This window comes from Symphodus melops, assembly GCF_947650265.1.
Source record: "Symphodus melops genome assembly, chromosome: 18".
Classification (NCBI taxonomy): domain Eukaryota; kingdom Metazoa; phylum Chordata; class Actinopteri; order Labriformes; family Labridae; genus Symphodus; species Symphodus melops.
Genome location: NC_136708.1, coordinates 13,570,553 through 13,591,234, shown reverse-complemented (window position 1 = coordinate 13,591,234; position 20,682 = coordinate 13,570,553). Strand labels below are relative to the sequence as shown.

At 40.8% G+C, this 20,682-nt stretch overlaps 2 protein-coding genes across 2 annotated transcripts; both read right to left on the bottom strand.

Moving 5' to 3' along the window:
* Positions 1-775: 775 nt before the first annotated feature.
* On the bottom strand, positions 776-9,285 carry zftraf1 (zinc finger TRAF-type containing 1). The gene is made up of 7 exons (XM_079367827.1): positions 8,806-9,285; positions 8,264-8,585; positions 7,226-7,320; positions 5,633-5,776; positions 4,304-4,515; positions 3,999-4,177; positions 776-3,557 (listed from the first exon to the last, which is right to left on the bottom strand). The coding sequence occupies exons 2-7, from the start codon at positions 8,552-8,554 to the stop codon at positions 3,345-3,347; spliced, it is 1,134 nt and encodes a 377-aa protein (XP_079223953.1). The 5' UTR covers positions 8,555-8,585; positions 8,806-9,285; the 3' UTR covers positions 776-3,344.
* On the bottom strand, positions 9,080-18,200 carry dclk3 (doublecortin-like kinase 3). The gene is made up of 8 exons (XM_079367822.1): positions 17,971-18,200; positions 17,796-17,874; positions 16,594-16,799; positions 15,970-16,101; positions 13,193-14,392; positions 12,301-12,433; positions 12,051-12,218; positions 9,080-11,487 (listed from the first exon to the last, which is right to left on the bottom strand). Exons 2-8 carry the CDS (start codon positions 17,857-17,859, stop codon positions 10,844-10,846), a joined length of 2,547 nt encoding a protein of 848 aa, XP_079223948.1. The 5' UTR covers positions 17,860-17,874; positions 17,971-18,200; the 3' UTR covers positions 9,080-10,843.
* Positions 18,201-20,682: the final 2,482 nt, after the last annotated feature.

Below are 20,682 nucleotides of genomic sequence, written 5' to 3'. Positions count from 1 at the left end.
CACATACCAATCAATGCATAATTTTGCCTTGAATTTCCCTCGGGATCAATAAAGTATCTATCTATCTATCTATAAAAGCGTTGAACTACTGTCAGTACACTTCTCTAACGAACGTCTGAAGGATTAGACCACTTTGACGCTTTAGCTCCCCCTGGTGCTTAAACACGGTCAGCACACTATCCTCACATATGGGCACTTGAAACATCTTCATTTGCTCAAAAGTTTGTACAGGTATATCCTTCTACCATTCCAGGCTGAATCTAATGTTTTCGTTGCTGATCAATCTGTGGAACATTTTCACCAATTATTTGGTTTAATAATACCATTTCCTTAAAGCTATCTCGCCCCCCCAAAGCACCCAGAATGTTCCGATTTAAGGTCACGATTCAACAGTGCTTGTTATGTCTCTGTTCTATTCACATTAAGTGACAACCCCCTGAGCACCAGAGCCTTTAGAATGACACAGCTAAATGTAACTTAGCAATCATTTATTTAGTTATTTACACGTATTCACACTCAAGGCCTTGATATGCTGTATATATACAATGTTCCTCTCACTTTCAAGAGTTGTGGCAGTCACCAAACTGATAGTTTGACTCTCCGACAAACAATAACTGAGAAGCATACTTAATATATTATTGTTCTGATTCATGTTCTTGCCATCAATCATGTCCTTATTTCACACAGATTACAGGGCAATAATAATTCATTACGACAGAAATTGATACAGAAGAGAAACATTGTTATATTAACAAATGCAGACACAGGCATGAGCGCAGGTTCCATGATCTTTAATAAAAGGCACATGTACAGCCATAGTGAGATGAGTGAGTCCACCGGCATAGAGACGAAGCTTCAAAACACAGAAATACAGGAAGTAGAGGTCAGGAGGAGAGAGATCTATCTGCTTTACAGTAGAATCTATGCAAGTAACATCTTCTTGTTCAAGTAAATCTAACACTAATATGTCACCGTGGTAAAGTTAACAACCCCTGTTCCCACCCTTTACAGACACGCACGCTCTCTCTCTCTCACACACACACACGCACGCACACACACACACACACACACACACACACACACACACACACACACACACACACACACACACACACACACACACACACACACACACACACACACACACACACACACACACACACACACACACACACACACACACACACACACACACACACACACACACACACACACACACACACACACACACGCACACACCGTAGCTACATCGCTACAGCACTTATAGTCTAAGCCTCAGACAAGCGGAGGAACTCAGAGCTCTGAGCAAAGGAGAAGTCAAGATCACCTCATGACTGTGAGATAAGTTTGGGTCACTCCATTTGCTTCTTTTTTTTCTCTCCTTGTTTTGTTCGCAACTCAACATTATTTTATATAATACTGAGGCCATTCTTCTTATCTTGTATGAAGCAATGAAACCACACTTCCCAAAATAAAATCTCACATTGGAGAATATCCAATCAAAGCTTTTCTTCAACATTTGGAGAAGCAAAAAAAAAAAAAAGATCACCAAAAAGTGTCCCCCTAATTATGGCAACGACAAAAAAAAAAGATGCACCTCGTGATTTTGGAAATGTGTGAGATAAGACTTCTATTGCCAGGCAGAAGGGGATTTTTGAGGCCTACTGTAAGGATAGATGACTTTCGTTTTTCAATCTGAAAATGAAAAACAACATTGTCACTGATCCCTTAGACTCTCTTATTTTACAAATGTGTGGACATGCAAACTGAGCAGAACATTTAACAGCTACATGTCTTCATGTCAGTGCTCTCTTGCAAAAGTAAAGTAATAGTTGAAGTTTCTTTCTGAAGCTGAGTTGGGCATTTTTGTGCTTCAATTCCTGTTTTTTTGTATATGGACCAAAATACCTCGAAAAAAATAGATAAAAATACAGAAATAAATCAAAATTGTTAAATATAAAACACTAAAAATAATGAATAAAGGTGATATATATCTTATATAACAGAGAGGTTAAATCAGGATAATGTTTTTTTGTAATAAAATGGATCCAATCTATTAAAAATCTTGAGATAAATCTAAAAAGGACAATTCAACAACACCGGTGAACCTCAGCTTTTTGGGGCCCCTGAAGGTCTGCTGGTTATCCAGCCTTGCTCATGTCCGAAAGGATTGTACTGCTTTTCACAAAGAGACATGTTCACAGGAATCTCAAAGCTATCTGTCTCTCTTACACACACACACACACACACACACACACACACACGCACACGCACACGCACACGCACACGCACACAGGCTAAAAACCCAACTTAAAAGAATAAAAGTTCACAGGTATTTAAATATGCAGGGTTAAGAGAAATAAAATTATTAGTGTTAAAGGTTTAATATAAACACAGCTGGAGAAAAAAGTTTTAAAACTAAAACTCTCCTCTTGTTGGAGGGAAAATGGGTTCACTGGGAGAGGGGATGGTCTTACTTCTGTTTGGATGTTAAATAAGCTCTTCTGCCAGAATAGAGAAATAGTGGAAAACAGTTACACATAGGGTGTGTAAAGGTGGGGGGGGGCATACTCTCACACACACTTTTCAATAACATCCATTCACATGTCCAAAGAGCAGCTCAGCAGACTCAATCACTCTATTTTCACATTATCATGTCTTTGGGACATTTCAATATAAGCACACACTCCAGGGTCTGTGTCTTAACTCTCTTCTACACTGTTTTTTTACACACACTCACACACAGATGTACACACCAACAACATACATTGCTTTGTTTAGTGTGTGTGTGTGTGTGTGAGCGAGCATGTGTGTGAGTGTGTGTGTGTGTGTGTGTGTGTGTGTGTGAGCGAGCGTGTGTGTGTGTGTGTGTGTGTGTGTGTGTGTGTGTGTGTGTGTGTGAGTGTGTGTGCTACCTTTGGCTGTAGGCGTCAGGGGTAAAGTCAGACACACCTGACAGAAAGCCCCCCCCCCCCTCCCGGCTTCAACCCTACATTCCATCCCATACCAAGGCCCAACCATCGCCATAGCAACTAACAGCTCCCCGTGCACCGGGTCTCACTATCTTGTAAAAGGAGGTAAGTGTAATTAGTGGTGTGTATATGTATTTGTATAAATATTTGTGTGACTGTGAATTTGTGTGTGTATTGTATGTGTATGTATGTGTGTAGGTATGTAAAACCAGTGTGCATCTGTGCATGCGAGAGTGTGTGTGTATGTGTGTGTAGGTGTTAAGAGGTATCAGTGGTTCAGTGGTATCTCTCTTTAATCTCTCTCTTTAAGCCCTCGACTACCATCTCCTTCCTCCTTCTCCTCCTTCTCCTCCTCCTTCTCCTCCTCTCCCTTTATTTTTGGACTTGGAAGATGAACAGGCGCAGGTTGATGTTTTTGGCGGCCAGCAGTTTGTTGCACTCCACTGAGTCGGAGATGGGCAGGAGCACGTATTCGGTCTCATTGGTGTCGTTGCTAAAGGAGTGATGGTGGATGACCGGCTTGATCCGCACGTCATCGTACGGCCCCTTAAGCAGCAGGAAGGAGCACTCCAGCGCAGAGTTCACCTGCAGACAAACCCAAAAACGCACCTTCAGATCCATGTGTGATCAGTGCCAACGTACATCACAACCACTGAACTCAGGGTGACGCAGGATTTTAACACTGAATATGAGTTGGTCGCAACTTTTATCCCCCTTCAGTGTGTTTCACATTTGTCATAACAAAGTTACTTTGTGCGTTTTGAAAATATCAGACAGCAATGCACAGAAGTTGACTCTGTTCATTTTACTGCCACTTCCTCCTTCGAGAGATATCGAAAAGCTGCTCTTCTGCACTAAAGCATAGCTGAGCCAACTTTATCTGGTGTGTTTCTTAACATTTATCCTCTTTTAACTTCTCTGTTAAATCAACTCTGGTGAGGAGGGATGAATCATAGGCCCTAAAGACAAGCACACACTCGTACAAATTCAAAAATAAAACACACGTGGTCAGAGCAGCGAGTGCACCTTGCTTTTAAGGATGAGCTGGAAGGAGAGTGTGCGCTTGCAGGACAGGTTGGGGTTGCGTTCCGAGTCGTTCACGCGGGCCTTCAGCACCCACGTCTGGTTGAGGACTGTGAAGCGCGGGGTTTCATAGTACAGGCGAGTGATGAAGTCATCAGTGCGGTATGGCCTGAACTGGACCTCTGGATGGAAACATAAGTAGACGACAAGATTTGAAGCAGGGAGAAGAGGCGATACATGGGAGAAAAAGAGCAGTAAAGGATTTTGCCTCTGATGTTGTGTGTTTTTTTTTTTTTTTTTTACTGTACCTGTAAAGCCTATCTTCTCGTAGCACAGTAAGCCAAAGATGCTGTTGTAGAGCTGCATGTCTCTGCGGTGGCTCTGGTCCATCTCTCCCAGTATTCCCATCAACTCTGTTCCACTCTTAGTGGGATGAGAGCACTCACTTTCGTGTGCTGGCAGCTCATGGAACGGCCCTTGCCAGGGACAGCCGATCCTCTTGTACTTGCACTGCGTCACCCTGGCAACATGTCGACAAGTGTAAATTACAGGATAATTGAAAGAAGAAACACAAAGCTTTGTGTACAATATGTTCTTTCCAGAGGTGCTTTGTGATGAAGACTTTCTTGGAGCAGATGGAAAGTACTAATGATATCAAAAGGTGCTAATTAACCTGCGCTGTGAGCCGAGGCTAATGAATGCTGTGATAATGATATGTGAGGGCTCACTTTGAAGAAAGGAAGACATGGATTCATATCAATTAAGACCTGAATCTAGGTGCTTTTTAAAGATTACCTGCTAACGTTGCTACAGTTAAAGAGAGGTAATAATAATGTGAAAGACGCCATTTAACATCTTCAGTGAACCAGGTTTATTCTAAACAAGCTGATGTATGTCGACGTGTATGAATGGCAAAGTTTTGTCCTACTAAAAACACCTAACAACTCAATTTCAATTAAAAATCCTTCAAATTACGTCATTCTTCGACACTTTTACATCACGTTAAAAATCATTTTTACAGAAGTGGCTGTCACATCCTCACTCTAGCACTTTTTTCTGCCTGACCAAAAACCACCTGGGGGGAGTGGGACTGCCACGGTTGTCGTCATGGTAACAATTGCAGAAGTGCCTCTGTCCTGAGCAGGGTCACCTGTTGCTATAGTAACAACACCACAGGATTTCATGCATGCAAATGTAACTACCCTGAGCATTGCACACAACAAACCCCTCGGTCTGTACTCACACCATTTGCTCTTTTTTTTCTCAGATGTAGAAAGTCACATACTACTCCATCATCCCCAAAATAACAACACACGGACACATGAACACGTACACTCACATGGCCATAATCACACTGATGATGAAGTCATTCTGCGTGTGATATGTTTGAACAGTCTCCATTTTCAAGTCTCTGCCTGATCTTGTCTTTAAAGAGTTACTTCCTTTGACAACTTTTGGAGTTTTTGGGGAAACTTGTTTGACCTGATTTGTAGGCCTCAATTATCCAGCTGTGATCGAGTGGTAGTTTTTGGGTTTTTTAGGGGGTTTTTTGGTTGTTGTTGTTTTTTTTTTTTTTGGGGGGGGGGGGGGGGGGGGGGGTTCACAGAAGAAAAAAAATGCATGTGTGTGCTGTATACCTGTCTTGGCACTCCTCTTTCTGGTGCCTCTCTAAGCTGGAGCGGGGGAACTGTTTTAGGCAGAAGGTACACTCTGTCGGCAGCTCACTGACAGCCTTCTCAACAGCCAGGTTCCTGCAGCACAGGTTCTTGCTGATCTCACACCTACACACACGGGTCAAACCTCACCTCAGTTTTTATTACAACACCTGTGGCATGTGCAGAATGTTAACACAACTTTTTTGTAACACACATACCTGGATAGTTACGTTATGTGTTTGTTTTGTTTGTGAAGTGGAGCTTGTAACTATGAAAGACAGGACCATGTGGTTCAAGTGTTAGATGTTGGTAAAAACACTGCGACCTGTGCATCTATTCCATTACAATAAACATGCATTATGTGTTGAAGAACATGCAATTCGGTTCTGCGAGCTAATCAGTGTCAATGACTTTGATTCAAAACATTATTTCAGCTTTTCCATGAGTAAAAAAACACCACTTTATATTGGAATAAGACATCTCTGTAAAATGCATTTTGTTTAATAATAACTTCCTCGGCCTCATATTTCATATAACGTTTTCTATAGCAGTTTTTAGACTCTTTTTCTTTCTTCCAGAAAAAGCGCCGTAACTAAGCTCCTGTCTTCACTTTGATTCCACAATGGCTGAAAATGGACGTCCCAGTCTGTGAACTTACATGGTGTTGCGGCGTTGTGGAAGCACAGCACAGCGGGAGCTCCACACAGTAAGACATGCACGCACGCACACACAGTGATGCGCTTCGTCCCACCATTCTGCCTTTGCAAAAAATCTGATTGTAGGCGAAACGTCACAGGAGTGTAAATATTGCAGCTTGAAATGGAAGTCTGAATAGGGCTAGTGTTTCACTTTAAACATAACTTGTCTGCAATCCAAGTAAATACCAAAACTAAATCCAAGCTGAAATAGAATCACGTTCTTCCTGGTCACCAATTACATAACTTAACGTGAAAAACTGTTAAAAAAGGCAGATATAAAGGAAAATACCTACACGACTGCATTTTTGTCATTTCTTTGTTTGACTTAAAGCAACAAAAAGGTTTCCTGTGGTATCTTAAAAATTCGGTCAGTTCTTTACTCGGGTGTTTTCCTGCTCTTTAGAATCAGCATCTTTACAGTTGTAATTGCTATCAGCTAGCACAACACACTCCCAGAGTCGTGAAAATAAAAAAAACATAGAAATCAAGATTTACAGGAGAAAATACTTTGGATTAGTGACTGAATTAAAAAAAAGTGTATTTTATTTATCCGTTATCTGTTCAAATGAACATTTGCATGTACCTATCTATTAAGTTAAAGCTGTTTAATACAGGGTATCTGTCTGTATGTGACTGAATATTGAACATGACAATATTAGCTAAAGATCATCCAATATCCACAATAAAAGATTAAAGACAGCAAACTGAAGTTACTCGCCTCCTCGTCTCCTTATTGGCACTGTTTGCGTTTCTATGAGTCATCAGTGTAAGTGTCTTCTTCTAAAATCTGTTATGATTTAGTGCTATACAAATAAATAATTACTGATTGACTCGTTGATGGATTGATTGAAAGGATGCCAAATAGAGTTCTTTGTACCTGCAGTTGGGACACGTGGCCTGTTCCTCCTTTAGACGAGAATCAGCAAGAAGGTGGATAAAACAGCCTGCACACATCAGGTGTCCATTGGTACACTGTGGTGAAGAGAGAGAGAGTTTAGAAGGACGATCAAGGAGAGAAAGAAAATAATCATTATTGTGGACATAAATTAGGAGGTAGGGAAGGAGAAATAACTCGAACTAGCACAAGCTGGAAAGGAGTCAGTCAGAAATTTTTAATTAGCCACACTGTGGTTACATCTTGTGACGAAAATGTAAATTTGATTTGTTGCAGGGGGTTGGGACTGCTTAAAAAAGACTATCTTCATTCTTAAGTACACTACACTGAACTGTTGTTAAGGACTGTGTTACTTTGCCTAAAGTGATGACATTTGGGTGGCTGATCATGTCGACCAGTTCTTTTTCAGAGTAGGTTAAAACAAGTGATTGGCTGAATTTAAAATAAAGGTAAGGTAGTATTTAGGAATGAGGTATGTGTGTAATTAAAGTCGGTTGCTTTCAGTGCCTTGGTACTCTTCTTGAAAACACTTTTGTTTTAACATCTAAAAACAAAAGCGTTTTATCTTGGGGTTCAGGATTTTACACCTGTGTTTACTTCCTAAATGTTAAAGAGTGTTTAAAACGTGTGCTTCATGTCACAGAAGGTAAATGTGTATAATTAAATGAACAATGATTGATATGAATGGGCTCACTTTACAGGGGTTTGGGGTCATTGAGGAGAGTGGAGGGTGGGTTGAAGGGCAACATGTTAATTATTAGTTGGGCTATTGTGTCATCTTTCTGAGGGTTATTTGAAGGTAACTTCACAACATAATCACAGCTGGTGTCTCAGCCTGCACCATTCAGACTTTGGGGGGCCTGTGATGAAACAAGGGCCACTAAAAAAAGTGATGGGCAGCATATTGAACAGGTTGACTTTTGGGGTCATGGTGTTGGGACACATTTGGGGTTTCTGGTATGAGGGGTGGAGGTGGGTTTAAGGTTATGTGGGGAGGTTTGTGATTAACACCACGTTTACCTGGTATACAGACGCCTTGGGCAAATCAAGGCACACGGTGCAGCACAGCACTGAATACAGTCTCTCCTCCAGCTTTCCTGACTCTCCTTCAGGGATTTTCACCCTCTTCTTGGGGGGCTCGTCTGGGTCAGGCTCGGGCCCTTCTCGACGCATCCCGACCTCCTCCTGCATGGCTGCAACTCCGGCCACAGCCTCCACCGCTGCCCCCACGGCCCCGACCCCCAGACCGGCCGAGGAGGAGCCAGGGGCGGCCGCTACGCCGCCCACGTCTCTCTCATCCATTGAAGACATGTCGGAGACGTACCTGCGACTGTCGACCAGCCTGAGCCCGAAATATAAACAGGTTAGCTCAGAGCTAGCTAACGGTCAGCTGACAGCTAGCTGTGCTAACGCTAGCTGTCAAATCAGAAGAAAGTAGGCCAACTTATAATAATAATAACAACACTATCCTCCATTCGTGAATACAACCTAATGACTATGTAACAACGCGATCATGTGCAAAGTGTAACGATGACTTAATTAGACTCGTTGTGTGGACTTACAGTGAGGCTAGCTACGTTGACAAACACACAGCAGCAGTCCAGGCTGAACAAAAACAACTCTCAGCTGTTGTTGTTGGACTCTCTCGACGCCGTTATTCGCAATGACAGCAAACAACAACGATGTGTAGCAGCGGCCCAGCTCGGCTGCTCGTCACACGTCCCCGCTCCGGTACCAGCTGCTCGTCCAAATGGACCCACGGGACCAGTCGGTGATCACAGCCGCGGTTGGAGACAGTTCTGTTGTGGGACTCGTCTCTCTGCCTACACAGCCATCTTTGTTTTTTTTTTCTTTCCCCTGTCCGTCTCTCTCTCTCCCCCTCCTCGACTTCACCCTGCACAGCCTTGTTTACTACTCTGGGTCAAACTCGTTTCTCAAACAGATTCTTGCTAGAGAAGTTGCGTATTTAAAAGTAAAATAAAAACGCTTGAATTAAAAGGCTCTTGCTGTGTGCGGCAGTGTCATCTTGCATTGGCTGACAGCGGAATGTTTTATTGTGGCAGATGACTTAGGGTATTTAAAGAGTTTTTAACGGCGCATGCGTATTGAGCACCTGCGGGTCGACGTATGTTCGGACTTGAAAGATGGTCAGACCCCTATACACGACAAATTTAAGGGCCACACACCATTTGAGGACTTTTGTTTTTAAAAAAAATATTTGCAGTGATTATAACTCAAATATCTTCAATTACAACTTACACTGTCAACATCCCAGGACACCAAAGAACTTTCAAAAAACCTAAAGTCTACAGGAAATACCTTTTAGTTTCTGCTGCCTTGTTTTTGCAGCAATGTGACAAAGTGGTTCAACTGGTTATAAGTGTGATAAGGATGCTTAAATTATTCAGTCAGAAAACAGGGTGATCAAAGACAGTATTAAGATGCTGATACTAGGTCGAAAGCATTTATAAGCGTATTCATCCTTTCAGTGCCAGATAATTATGTAGCTTTGGATCTTTAACTCCTGTTAGAGATTTGTGTAGGATGGGGGGTTGGGTGTGTGTGTGTGTGTTTTATTAGTGCTCTAAGGTGGGGCAGGATGTCAGAGTGTCAGCTGTCTGCAATCGGTGGGGACAGGTCTAACCACTCCCATTGGACAGATAGATAGGCCTTATTTGGTCTGTTTGGAATGGCCAGGGGGCCATACCGCCCTCAGCTATGTACACAGAGATTAAGCTGAAGCTGTATGTGCTCACACTCTGTCTTTGCAATCCCCCATCATTAGCCGCTCTATCTAACCTTAGATTGACATGACCTTATATAACAATCCCAAACCAGTGCAAAAAACATTCGATAAACAAAGATTGCATACAAGAGTTTAGTGGGTATGGCAAACGTTTACTCGGACAATCACAAATGTTCTTGAAGTGCTGATATTTTTAGCTAAGTGAAATGATACGAGCACAGATTTCTACGAAGAGACTTCAAGTAGTACAAAAAAGAGGATGGGTCACTGTGGTCATAGTAGGCCAGATTAAGTTTTCACAAACTTGGCATATTATATTCTGGACTTGGTTGTCGTAATATATTTGTACAACCACAAGAAAAACGCTCTAAACTTATGAAATGTCTTTTACACTACAACATAAGGAACAATATCAAAATACAAACATGTTGAAAGTCCTTCTTGATCAATTCTATTTCACAAGACGTTGCTATTTCCCCCTTATAGTCTGACAAACCTCTGTCATTGCACTTCTCATTGTCATTTTATTTTTGCAGAATACCTAGATAAGTTGCTAAACACTTGTTAATGACGTTTTTCAAACCTCATCAGTTACACCCTATTCAACCTGAAGAGAGTAAATCAAATTATCTTCAGTTCAAACAATCAGCAGCAGCAGAGAAATCAGTGGCATTGTCTTAAACAAGGAAAGTGATGACACTGATCTAATCACATAGTTGACCAGATGATTGACAGAATGAAAAAGCCTATATGGGTTTCTCTCTCTTCTGTCATCAGAGTTCTCTGTTCATTGAGGAAAAGGGAAGTTCTGCTCCTTGAAAGACTGATTTTGTAAAAGGTGGGTGGTGTTGCATTTATTGTCCTCCGATGGTTTGTTGTTCCTGATTGTTTAGAAGTGGTGTACATGGAGGTGACTGCTGTTGACTGGTTTGTTTTGAGGGTGTTTTTATTTCTGCCAGAGATTCAGATTGGTCTGATGATTCACTGAGTGTGAGTTCAACACCAGGGCTGGTTTCGCTGGGATCTGGATCCTGTATTTCCTGTCTGCTTGGCTCCCCATCAGGCGTTTCAGAGGGGCACTCTGACCTCTGTTGGCTCAGTGTGACCACTGGTGTTGTGTGCACTTTGGGCTGAGGGGGTATTTTGTTGACTGTACATGTCTCTTGCTGCTGTGTTTTTTCCTCAGTTTGTCCTCCTCCAGTGTCCATCTCACTCTGTCTCTCACTTATACCCTCATGTGTGATTTCTCCTTTGCTGCTGCAACTGAGTCCTGTTGTTTTCTCTGTCTCTGTTTCTGCTGAATTTGTCTGTACTTGTCTCTGGTCTCTGTCTGATTCTGCTTCTGCAGCTGCTTTCATTCTCTGAGCTTTGTCTGTGAGTGCCCCCTGTCTGCAGGTTGAAGCCATAGCCTTCACCCAGGGATGCAACAAGGTCTGCTTTGCTGTCAGCCTCACTGTGGGATCTGCTTGAAGCAGAGCTCTGACCAGGCCTCTTGCTTCTGCATATATACACACACAGAGACACAAGAAGAAGAAAAGGTGATTTATGTATATGACATTATTTGTGACAGTGCCATAAACTTAATGTAAGGGGTGCCAGTGGTCCCCTCAGGTCAAGTCTGATCTTTAGCTATTTTCTGTCTTTACCCAGTTTCCCTCTCTCTTCCCCATGCCCATGATCTGACTTTATCTACTGCCCTGTATTTCTAATAAAGGCATACAAAGCCCAAAAATAATCGCCATTACTTCTTCCTTGAACTACCATATTGAAGCCTCGACTGGCATTTAGCCCATAGCATCCTCAATCACATGTGCCAAATCATTTCCTGTTTTATCACAGACTATAATGCAACACTGACATCATTCTGTGTTTGGAAACAGAAAAAGATTTACTGCAGCTTTCAACCAACCAAGTCATGTCATTCTCTCATATGATTCCATGAGCTGTTTGCACATACAGTATACACTCCTAATGTTTGCATCAAGCAGATTTTAGTAACTTAGGGGTTACATCCACTTCATAAAAACAGTCTTCGCACAGACATTGTCTGTACTTTTTTACCTTCTGAAATAGGATCCCAGTAGGGGGACAGAAAGCAGAGTTGTCCCTGTTTTATCAGCTGGAACAGCTCTTCCTGGTCTCGGTCCCGACTGCGAAAGGGAGGAAATCCACACAGCAGTACATAGAGAATAACACCCAGAGCCCAAATATCAACAGCAACTCCATAACCTGTTGGGTCAAACCACAGGGTTGTAATAAGCAACACAATGGATGAATAAACAGAGTTCAAAGTAAAAACAAAAGAACTGACCTGTCTCTAATAGAATCTCCGGGGCTACATATGTGGGAGTACCACATATAGTGAAGACTGGTTCAGTAACAACCATGGCAAGACCGAAGTCTCCCAGCTTTAGCCTGCAAATGTTAGCAGCTACATGCTCTATCTGATAAAGAACAAGAAGAACACAATTAAATGGAGAAGGAGTCATAATCTTTAAGAACTGTAATGTTTCATAGGGCACAGGGCAGGCCGTGTTTCTGCATTTTCCGACAGTTTTGAGCTATTACTCCTAACTACACAGTTAATATAATGAAGGACACTAACGTAACAGCATCATAATATGTCACAGACTTACAAAGTCAGAGAAAATGTGAAAAATGTCTCAAAATTACACTTTTTACAAAAGCGCAATGAAGAGCAAGGAGTATGTTGTGATTTAAGTTTATATTGTTTGAAAAAAAAAATCAAATCACAAAGTTATTTATTTGAATTCCATTCTGGATGTAGATCATTGCTTAAAAAGGGTTATAACAGTGACAGCAGCTTTCTCTCTCTTCTTTCACATTCTCTCGAGCTCTCTCTCCTATCCTCAGTGTTGTTGGGAGCAACAGTATGGTGCACACCATTTCCTTTTTTGTACTTTTTGGTATGTTTATTGATCTTCTGTCTAGTGAGTCCAACATCACCAGCTGAGTGAAAGAGACAGTTTGTTGCAGTAACAACAGTTTGATGAGAGGAGCTAAGCAGTGATATGAGGACACATAGAGGGAGGGTTTTTTCCACTTGACTGTTCATAATTCATACTGCTACTTTAAGTAGTAAAAGTTCAGTGCATTTGCACTATCATAAAGTATGCCATCAGGATAGTATTTAGATGCAATTATTCCATGTAAATTGCTTTGTAACCGGCAGTGACACTCACCAGCAGGTTTTCTGGTTTGAGGTCTCGGTGGACAATACTTTTGCTGTGGATGAAGTTCAGTGCCTCACTCACGTCTGACACCATCAGTCCTGCCTCTTCTTCTGAAAACTTTCCCCTCTCACTGATGGCCTCAAACAGATCCCCCCCGCTCACCAGCTCCATCACCAGGTAGGAGTGTGTATGTGTGTGGTGGTGCACGAACAGCCGCACTATGCGAGGGTGGCAAAGGCTTCCCAGAAGACTCAGCTCGTTCTGCATCATGTGCTCTCGACCAATCAGCTTGGAGCGTTCGACAATCTTCATGGCAAGGGTTTGCCCGTTGTCACGACGGCGGCACTCTCGCACCACTGCAAAGTTGCCATCTCCAACCACACGTCCTATTTCATAGTAGTGTTCAATGTCTGCTAGGGTGACATCACTGCCATCCATGGGAAGGTCAGTGGTTGTTTGCAGCTGTATGCATTTTTGTCCCACATCTGGAAGTGGATTTAAAAGATGGAATTGGGGAAGTCTTGTCTCGTTGTCTTTGCAGATTAGCTGAGGATGAGAACTTTTATGAACATAAACTTTTCGCCCTTCCTGCTCTGTATGACAACCTTCTTTTTGCTTCCTGGAAACAGGAGGAAGTGGGACCTTCACTGAGAGTGTAATGGGCCGCTCTGATGCCTGATGCTTGGTTCTTCTTGTAAAGCAGTTTTCACACAGTGTAGGAGAGGGTATGTCTACTTCTCTAAGACCATCCTCATGTTTAAATGGACCAATGACAGAAGGTGGTCTCTCCCTGACTCCGCCCCTGATCCTTAGTCTTTGTAGGTGGTTTGGCTTGTGAGCAGGTTTTCGACAGGAATTTTTTTTGTGACACTTTTCAGACAGATGCTTGTCCATATGTTGAGGTGGCTGTGTTTTTGTGTGCGAATTAGTTTGAATTTTAATGAGTGTATTTGTGTTCTGGTCTGATTCATGTTTAGTTTGCGTCTCGCTGCTGTCTGTGCCCTCACTGAATCCGCTATCAGCCTTAGCTGCTTTATCTGGCGCCGGACGCAGTCTTTTCTCCCAGGCCAGCAGTGCATCAGCCTGGTAATAAGAATGTTCTGGAAACAGTTCCTCAAGAGCCTCTTGCACACTGCTCAGATCAGGACGTGCTTTACCCAGTGCCAGGAAAGCCACTTCACCTTTGAAGAAATCACACACACTTTTCACCTGTAAATATAAAGAAGAAAATGTTTTTCTTTAGATTACAAACAAATCAATTTGAGCCTAAACACATGAAGAACTTTTTTTCTTTTTTTACTATATGGTTTTCCTTTTCTATTCATGTCAATGGAATTTCTTTATTTGCTTGCTATTCTGCAAAGTTGAATTGCAGAAATGCCAAACTGTATGAATTGTGATTGAACAGGCTTCTCAGCCTGTACTGTATTTGGTTAAGGACTGCAACAATCTATAATAAGAAGAAACTTGGTAATGAAATCCAAAAAACATAAAATTCTTATTTCAATTTCCCAGAGCGTGAAGTGTATTATACATGTGACACAATGTAATATGAACAGTTATGTAAATTGTAAGTGTGCTGCTAAAATGTGAACTTATGTTAAAGCAATTAGTGGTCTCAAGAAGACCTTGATTTAACACCAAAGAGAATGAAGTGATTTATTAGAGATCGTTTCGACTGAGTAGGATAATATTTGGGTCTAAACAGGAGTAAACAAGTGTTGACCCTTAGGAAGAGATAATAAAAGTCAACCCTGCATGGAATTGTAAATCTTCAGGCCATAAGTTCACAGTATGCCTAAGGAGGGTAACATTTGTTGACCTGAGTCCAAATAAGGACCTGGATGGTTTTCTGTTGCTTTGACCAATGCTGTATAAATACTAGTGTCTTTCTTTGTTCATGAGGGCTCACATTTGACTGCTGACTCTCCCAGGTGTCATGGCAAACCTGGACTGATGCTGTTTCTTGTCTTTGTAAATGTATTTCTTATATTACAAGCAAGTCAGTGTCAGCAGATATTTCTTCATCATCTGCTCATCATCGTCAAGGACTTGAGAAACTACATTTTTGGTGCTGCGAGCAGGGTCAGTTTGGAGCTTTTTTGCAGCCACAACTCCGTCATTTTCAGATTACACCTCTGGTCAATTGTCTAAAATCCAAAGACTTGAAAACAAAATGACAAAAAAGCAGCAAATGCTCAAATTTAAGGAGCTGGAATAATTCAACATTACTGTTTGGGAAATCCCTACAACAATTCATCATTTATCCAAATATTTAGCAATTTCGTTTTAGATAGTGATATAAACTGATTAAAAAACTTCTTCTTGCCAAGTTTTTAAGTAGTGCTAATAGGAGAGAACAAATATTATATTCCTAAATCCTAAATGGAACAGTTGGAAAAATTCCTTGAGGCCTAATAACCTGTCTGACCAGCTCCAGGTTTATCATGTGTCAACTCATTTGAGCAAATTTGAAAGAAGATTTGCATGGGAGCACCCTAAAGCGTTTTATGACTGAAAGGAAAGGACCTTAGGTGTAACTTGCTTCTTTATGTAAGCTAGAGCCCCTGTGATGGTGAGGGTCAAAACCTAGTTGAAAAAGCCTGAATTCCTTCGGTTGTGTGCAAACATGTTTCATGTTCAGAGCACTTGGCCCCAGGTAGCATCTCAGCATGCAAAGTAGGGGATGTGGGAGAAACATGGGGGTGGTGAATTAGGGGCCAATGAGTGGATCTTTTGCCCTTTAGGCTGCCAAGCTTGTTACCGTCACTGTGGTTGAGCCTCACCTCTCGTGCGTGGGTCGTGTAGAGGCGTGTGACTCTGGCTCGGTGCCAGCGTGGAAATCCCAACGCCTCAGAGATATCCAATAGCAGTTGCTCGAAAGACACCACACCTCTGCGGTTCAACAGGACTGTCACCTTTAGAACAGAGAAAGTTACCTTTACTTTGTGCAACTCTTTCACACAAATCCTACTGAGAACACTCACAAAAACCCGTCATTAAGGTCTTTAGGGTGTAAGTAATTACTTTTTTAAAGGTAAATGAATAATTTACAAATTTTGCTTCGATTTGGTTTGAAGCTTTTAATTGAAAGACCACTTGGGTTGTCAGCCTGTGAAAAGTTAATTGTTAATTATCGGGTCTTTTGTGTTTTTGGCTTTTTAATTCAACAAGAAAACATTATCTAATCACTGCCAAACATTGGAGAATACTTTGAAATACAATTATGAACATGTTTTTAAGATTTACAATTGCAAGTTTAAGACTAAGTTATTTAGAAGCCAACAAGGTCTTATCAGTGACAAAACATCAATGTTACATTACACATATATTTCAAATTAGTAATATTATTACCAAGCAATATTTTTGATATGACATGTCTATTTGAAATTGTTGAATATAGAGTTCACCTTGCGTAGTGTACTTTGACCACAAGGGCGGACGATAGTGATCAAATGAGGCCTCTCAGCGCTCTCCTCTGCATGTCGAGTGTGGAAAATGTGAAGGTGAGGAGGGGGAGGGAAGTTGGATTTGTGGCCCTGTCCCTTCGGGTGGGGACGAAGGGGCCATGGTTGGGGTCCACCTCCTGCACACTTCAACAAAGGAACCGGATGATCTGGGGTAGAGAGCGAGCATAACAAAACAGAGACTGAAAAGCAAGAGTATATTGAAAGTGTACTTGACATCATCATGCAATTGTGTTTTCCAGAATAAAACTTAAAAGTAACTCAACACCATTTTCTCATCCTGTGTTGGCCCGTGTGCGCGTGTGAAAACAAATCCGGCTGATCAGATTTGAGTGTTTTCCATCACATGAAGTGCAAAGGGGCCATTTGAGATTCTTCAGGCACCTTGCCCCACCAGCTGAATTATTAAGGCTTCCTTAAGTCATGCAAACACACACATGCACACAGGTCTTGTTTGACCTGGTTAGGGCTTAGCTGAATCTGCATGATTAATGAAGCATTAGAGACCCACAGCATCTTTGACGTTTCACTTTCTGGCACTAAGGGAAACAGAGAGACGTTGGCAATCTGGTCTTTGGGGGGTTGTTTTTGTTTGGTTTGTTTTCCAGATCAAGGACAATACATGGAAATAGAAGACCCTTATATCTCTAACATTACCAAGACACCAGTTGGCCACCTGAGAGTGAGGCACACACACACACACACAAGCTGACGCTTATCAAAAATAAACCTTTTCACAGTGGCAGCAGAACAACTTTGTTGATCATGTTTGAGCATGAATTAACTACTTTACCAGCAAGAGTCAAGAAAGACCAAAGAAGCCATTAGAGAGTCTTTGTGTGTATTTTAGGGGTGAATGGTGGGTTGTGGAATAAATTTAAGATTTCATATATATTTCTCTACTAATAAGATTACTTAAAACACATTTTAGATAGCCTATAACCTAGGCTATTCTAGCCTACTCTTTTTTTTTTTTTTTAAAAAGGATAAATAGTTTGTTTGGCCACTCTGCTGTATAGATTAAATAATAAATATTTAGGATATAATATTGACTTTGACACTAAAAAAGTTCTAAAATAATATCAACTAAAGGTCTGCTAAAAAAAAAAAAAATTAAATAAAAAAAAAAACGTCCTATGACTCACCTGCGTCTCTCCATTTAAGGTTACGCGCATCGTTTCCATACTGGGCTCTCCGTGATGGCGTCATGACTTTCCAGAAACACTTATGAAAGAAAAGACGGATTAAAGTGTCAACAACTTTTTTTCTTTTTTTTCAATTACTGTGTTTTTCCTCCATTTGTTGCTGTCGTCACATTACCGTTAGCTTCCAGAAAAAGTCAGGGGATGAGCTGCTGGATGACCAGAACTGGAGAAGCAACACTGGTTGCCATGGAGATACGTCAAGTTTGAATGCTTGAGGACAAGGAACGCCGAAAATAGTAGAAACGTACCTTCAAAATAATATAACAAAAAACCTACTAATAAAATAGGCACACGGTACAATAGTTTGCCTATACATTTCGTTGCTTATTTTTTTAAAATAATAATCATGAGGCTGCTTTCGGTTTTAGAAGCTTACTGAAGCTTGAACACTGAATTGTGTTTTAGTCGTCGGCTATTTTAGGCAGTAAGACTAAAACCAAATGACCAAAGGTATTTTATTCTGAACTTTGTGACCGGAACTATTAGACTATGTTTTACTTTTGTTTGCTTTATTTTTTGGGACGAAGGGTCTAACTCTAAGCTATTAAAATGTTTTGACTTCGGCCGAATTGGGTTCACCTTATAATATTTATAATGGCCTTCTTTGAAGTTTTAGAGGATCATCTTGAACGACAATGGAAGCGGTTTTAAAGCCATAAGAGCAATTTTAGAAAGTCATACTAGTATTGAAAATAATTCAATCATTTAATTCTTTAAATGTAATATATATATAATATAGCCTAATAAATTAAAGTTAATTAAATGTATATGTTTTTTTAAACCTTAAAAACAGCCCTAGTGATTCAAGATTCATAGTTCATAGCTACTGTTTCCCAACCTGATATGGACCCCCATAAGGGGTTATACAATAAATACAAGTGATGCTTAGATCCAGAGTAAAGAGCAAAGAATTTTATACAGATGTCTTGATCCAGCCTTTATTGTAATCTTTGCATGATGAGGAACCAATTTCTATCACCTCTCTTTTTTCACTCACTCTTTATGATAGAAGAAAAAGCCCTTCCACATATTAGCATAGGCCTCATATGCAGTATGCCAGCATTTATAGAAAAGGTAACATTGTTCGATTGGCTAATAACAATCTTCAAAACATTTATGCCATGACCTGATTTCTGTTTTAATCAAATCTGTCTGTGTCAACAGCAGATTTATTGAATAATGAAGAAATGCCCTGATTCTTGCACCAAAAACCTTTTGTATCAACAAGAATGGAGATATGTTATAGTATAAAATCGCACTGACAAGAGGGGAGAAAGGGACTGCCAGTAGCCTATCATGCAGTTACCATAGTTTCACTGAAAGAATCCAATCCTTTAACTCTCTCTCTCTCTCCCTCTCTCTCTCTCCCTCTGTTTCTCTCTCTCTCTCTCTCTGTTCATCTTTTAATACACTGCCTCCCATGGCTCCATCTCCTAGGTTACAGTTAATATTGGATCAGGAAGCAACATCCCCTGTTCCGGCTTCTTATCCTGAATAGGACTACCTAACCCAACAGCTTGTTTGTGAATATGTGCCTCTGTCTCTCGAAACAAAACAAAATTAATAAAAGTTTATCTCAGTCTTTATTTACAATATCTTGTTTTGTACCTAAGAAGGCGCATCAATTAGGAGCATCAAACATGTTGATGGTGCAGTATGACTGTACAGCCAGCAGATGGAGGCCTTTTTGTCTATCCAAGAGGCTACATTTGATGCATTCAGGCCTGGTGATGCCATCGTTGCCATGAAGGAAATCGACACTTTATAACCATGTGATAGTGTATCATGGAATAACATGACAGTAGGTTTATGTTTTAAGGTTAAAGTAGGACATAATTAAGTGGTACGCAGCATGGTATGTAAAAGCATCAACTGATATTTGTACACTGCAGAAAATCCAAAGAAAAGAAAGAGAAATGTGACTCAACATGTTGACGTCCTTGAATAACTAATTTTTTTTCTCCTCCTTTTCACCATGTTGCTTGGCTCATCAGAAGCCTTGAAGAGGCAAGTCATGGAATGCAAATCTTTGGCCTTTCTGCAGAGGTTACACAAAAACACACACAGATAAACTACTCTGCTGTTGTTAAGCGTATACCAGCAACTACCACACAACACAGTTTCCTTTATAAGGAGTTCATAAGATGGTTCTTAAAAAGTACACATCATAAATCAGGTCTCATGTCCAAGGAAAAACTACTACGTTAACAGGTTATTTATTTGATAACATGTATTGATGTTTATTTTCCTTTTTTTTGTCTTTATGAACTTTAGAATTAGTCATAAAGCACCTCTGCAATGGAGGTTTTAAATGTAAAGAAAATAGCTGCAGTTAACATGAACAATCTAACAAAAAATTACAATAGTGATAGTATGAAACATATTTAGGGGACATTTTTAAACATCACAATAGCTGGTGGTAATCCATTAACTTATCACAAGGCCATTAGTTATAGTTAATAAACTGCTTGTTTAAAAAGTCAGCCATTACTCCTCAAGGGTGTAAGTGTGTGTGTGTGTGTGTGTGTGTGTGTGTGTGTGTGTGTGTGTGTGTGTGTGTGTGTCAGTATAGGGAGTGGCAACATCCAGATGTTAAAACAGTTACAGTATTCACACAATCACACACAGATGCACAGGAAAGCCAAACGCAAGCTGGAAGACACATCAACATTCCTCGGTTTATAGTTTTCACACTATTCCTTTAGCAAGTTTAGTTGTTAGAGGATTTCAATCTGTTCAGCATTTCACGCCTTTCTGTTCCATATAATCACACAGAGGTGCATACTTCTATACGCTTTTATAGTCTTGTGAGTAAAAGCCGAACGCA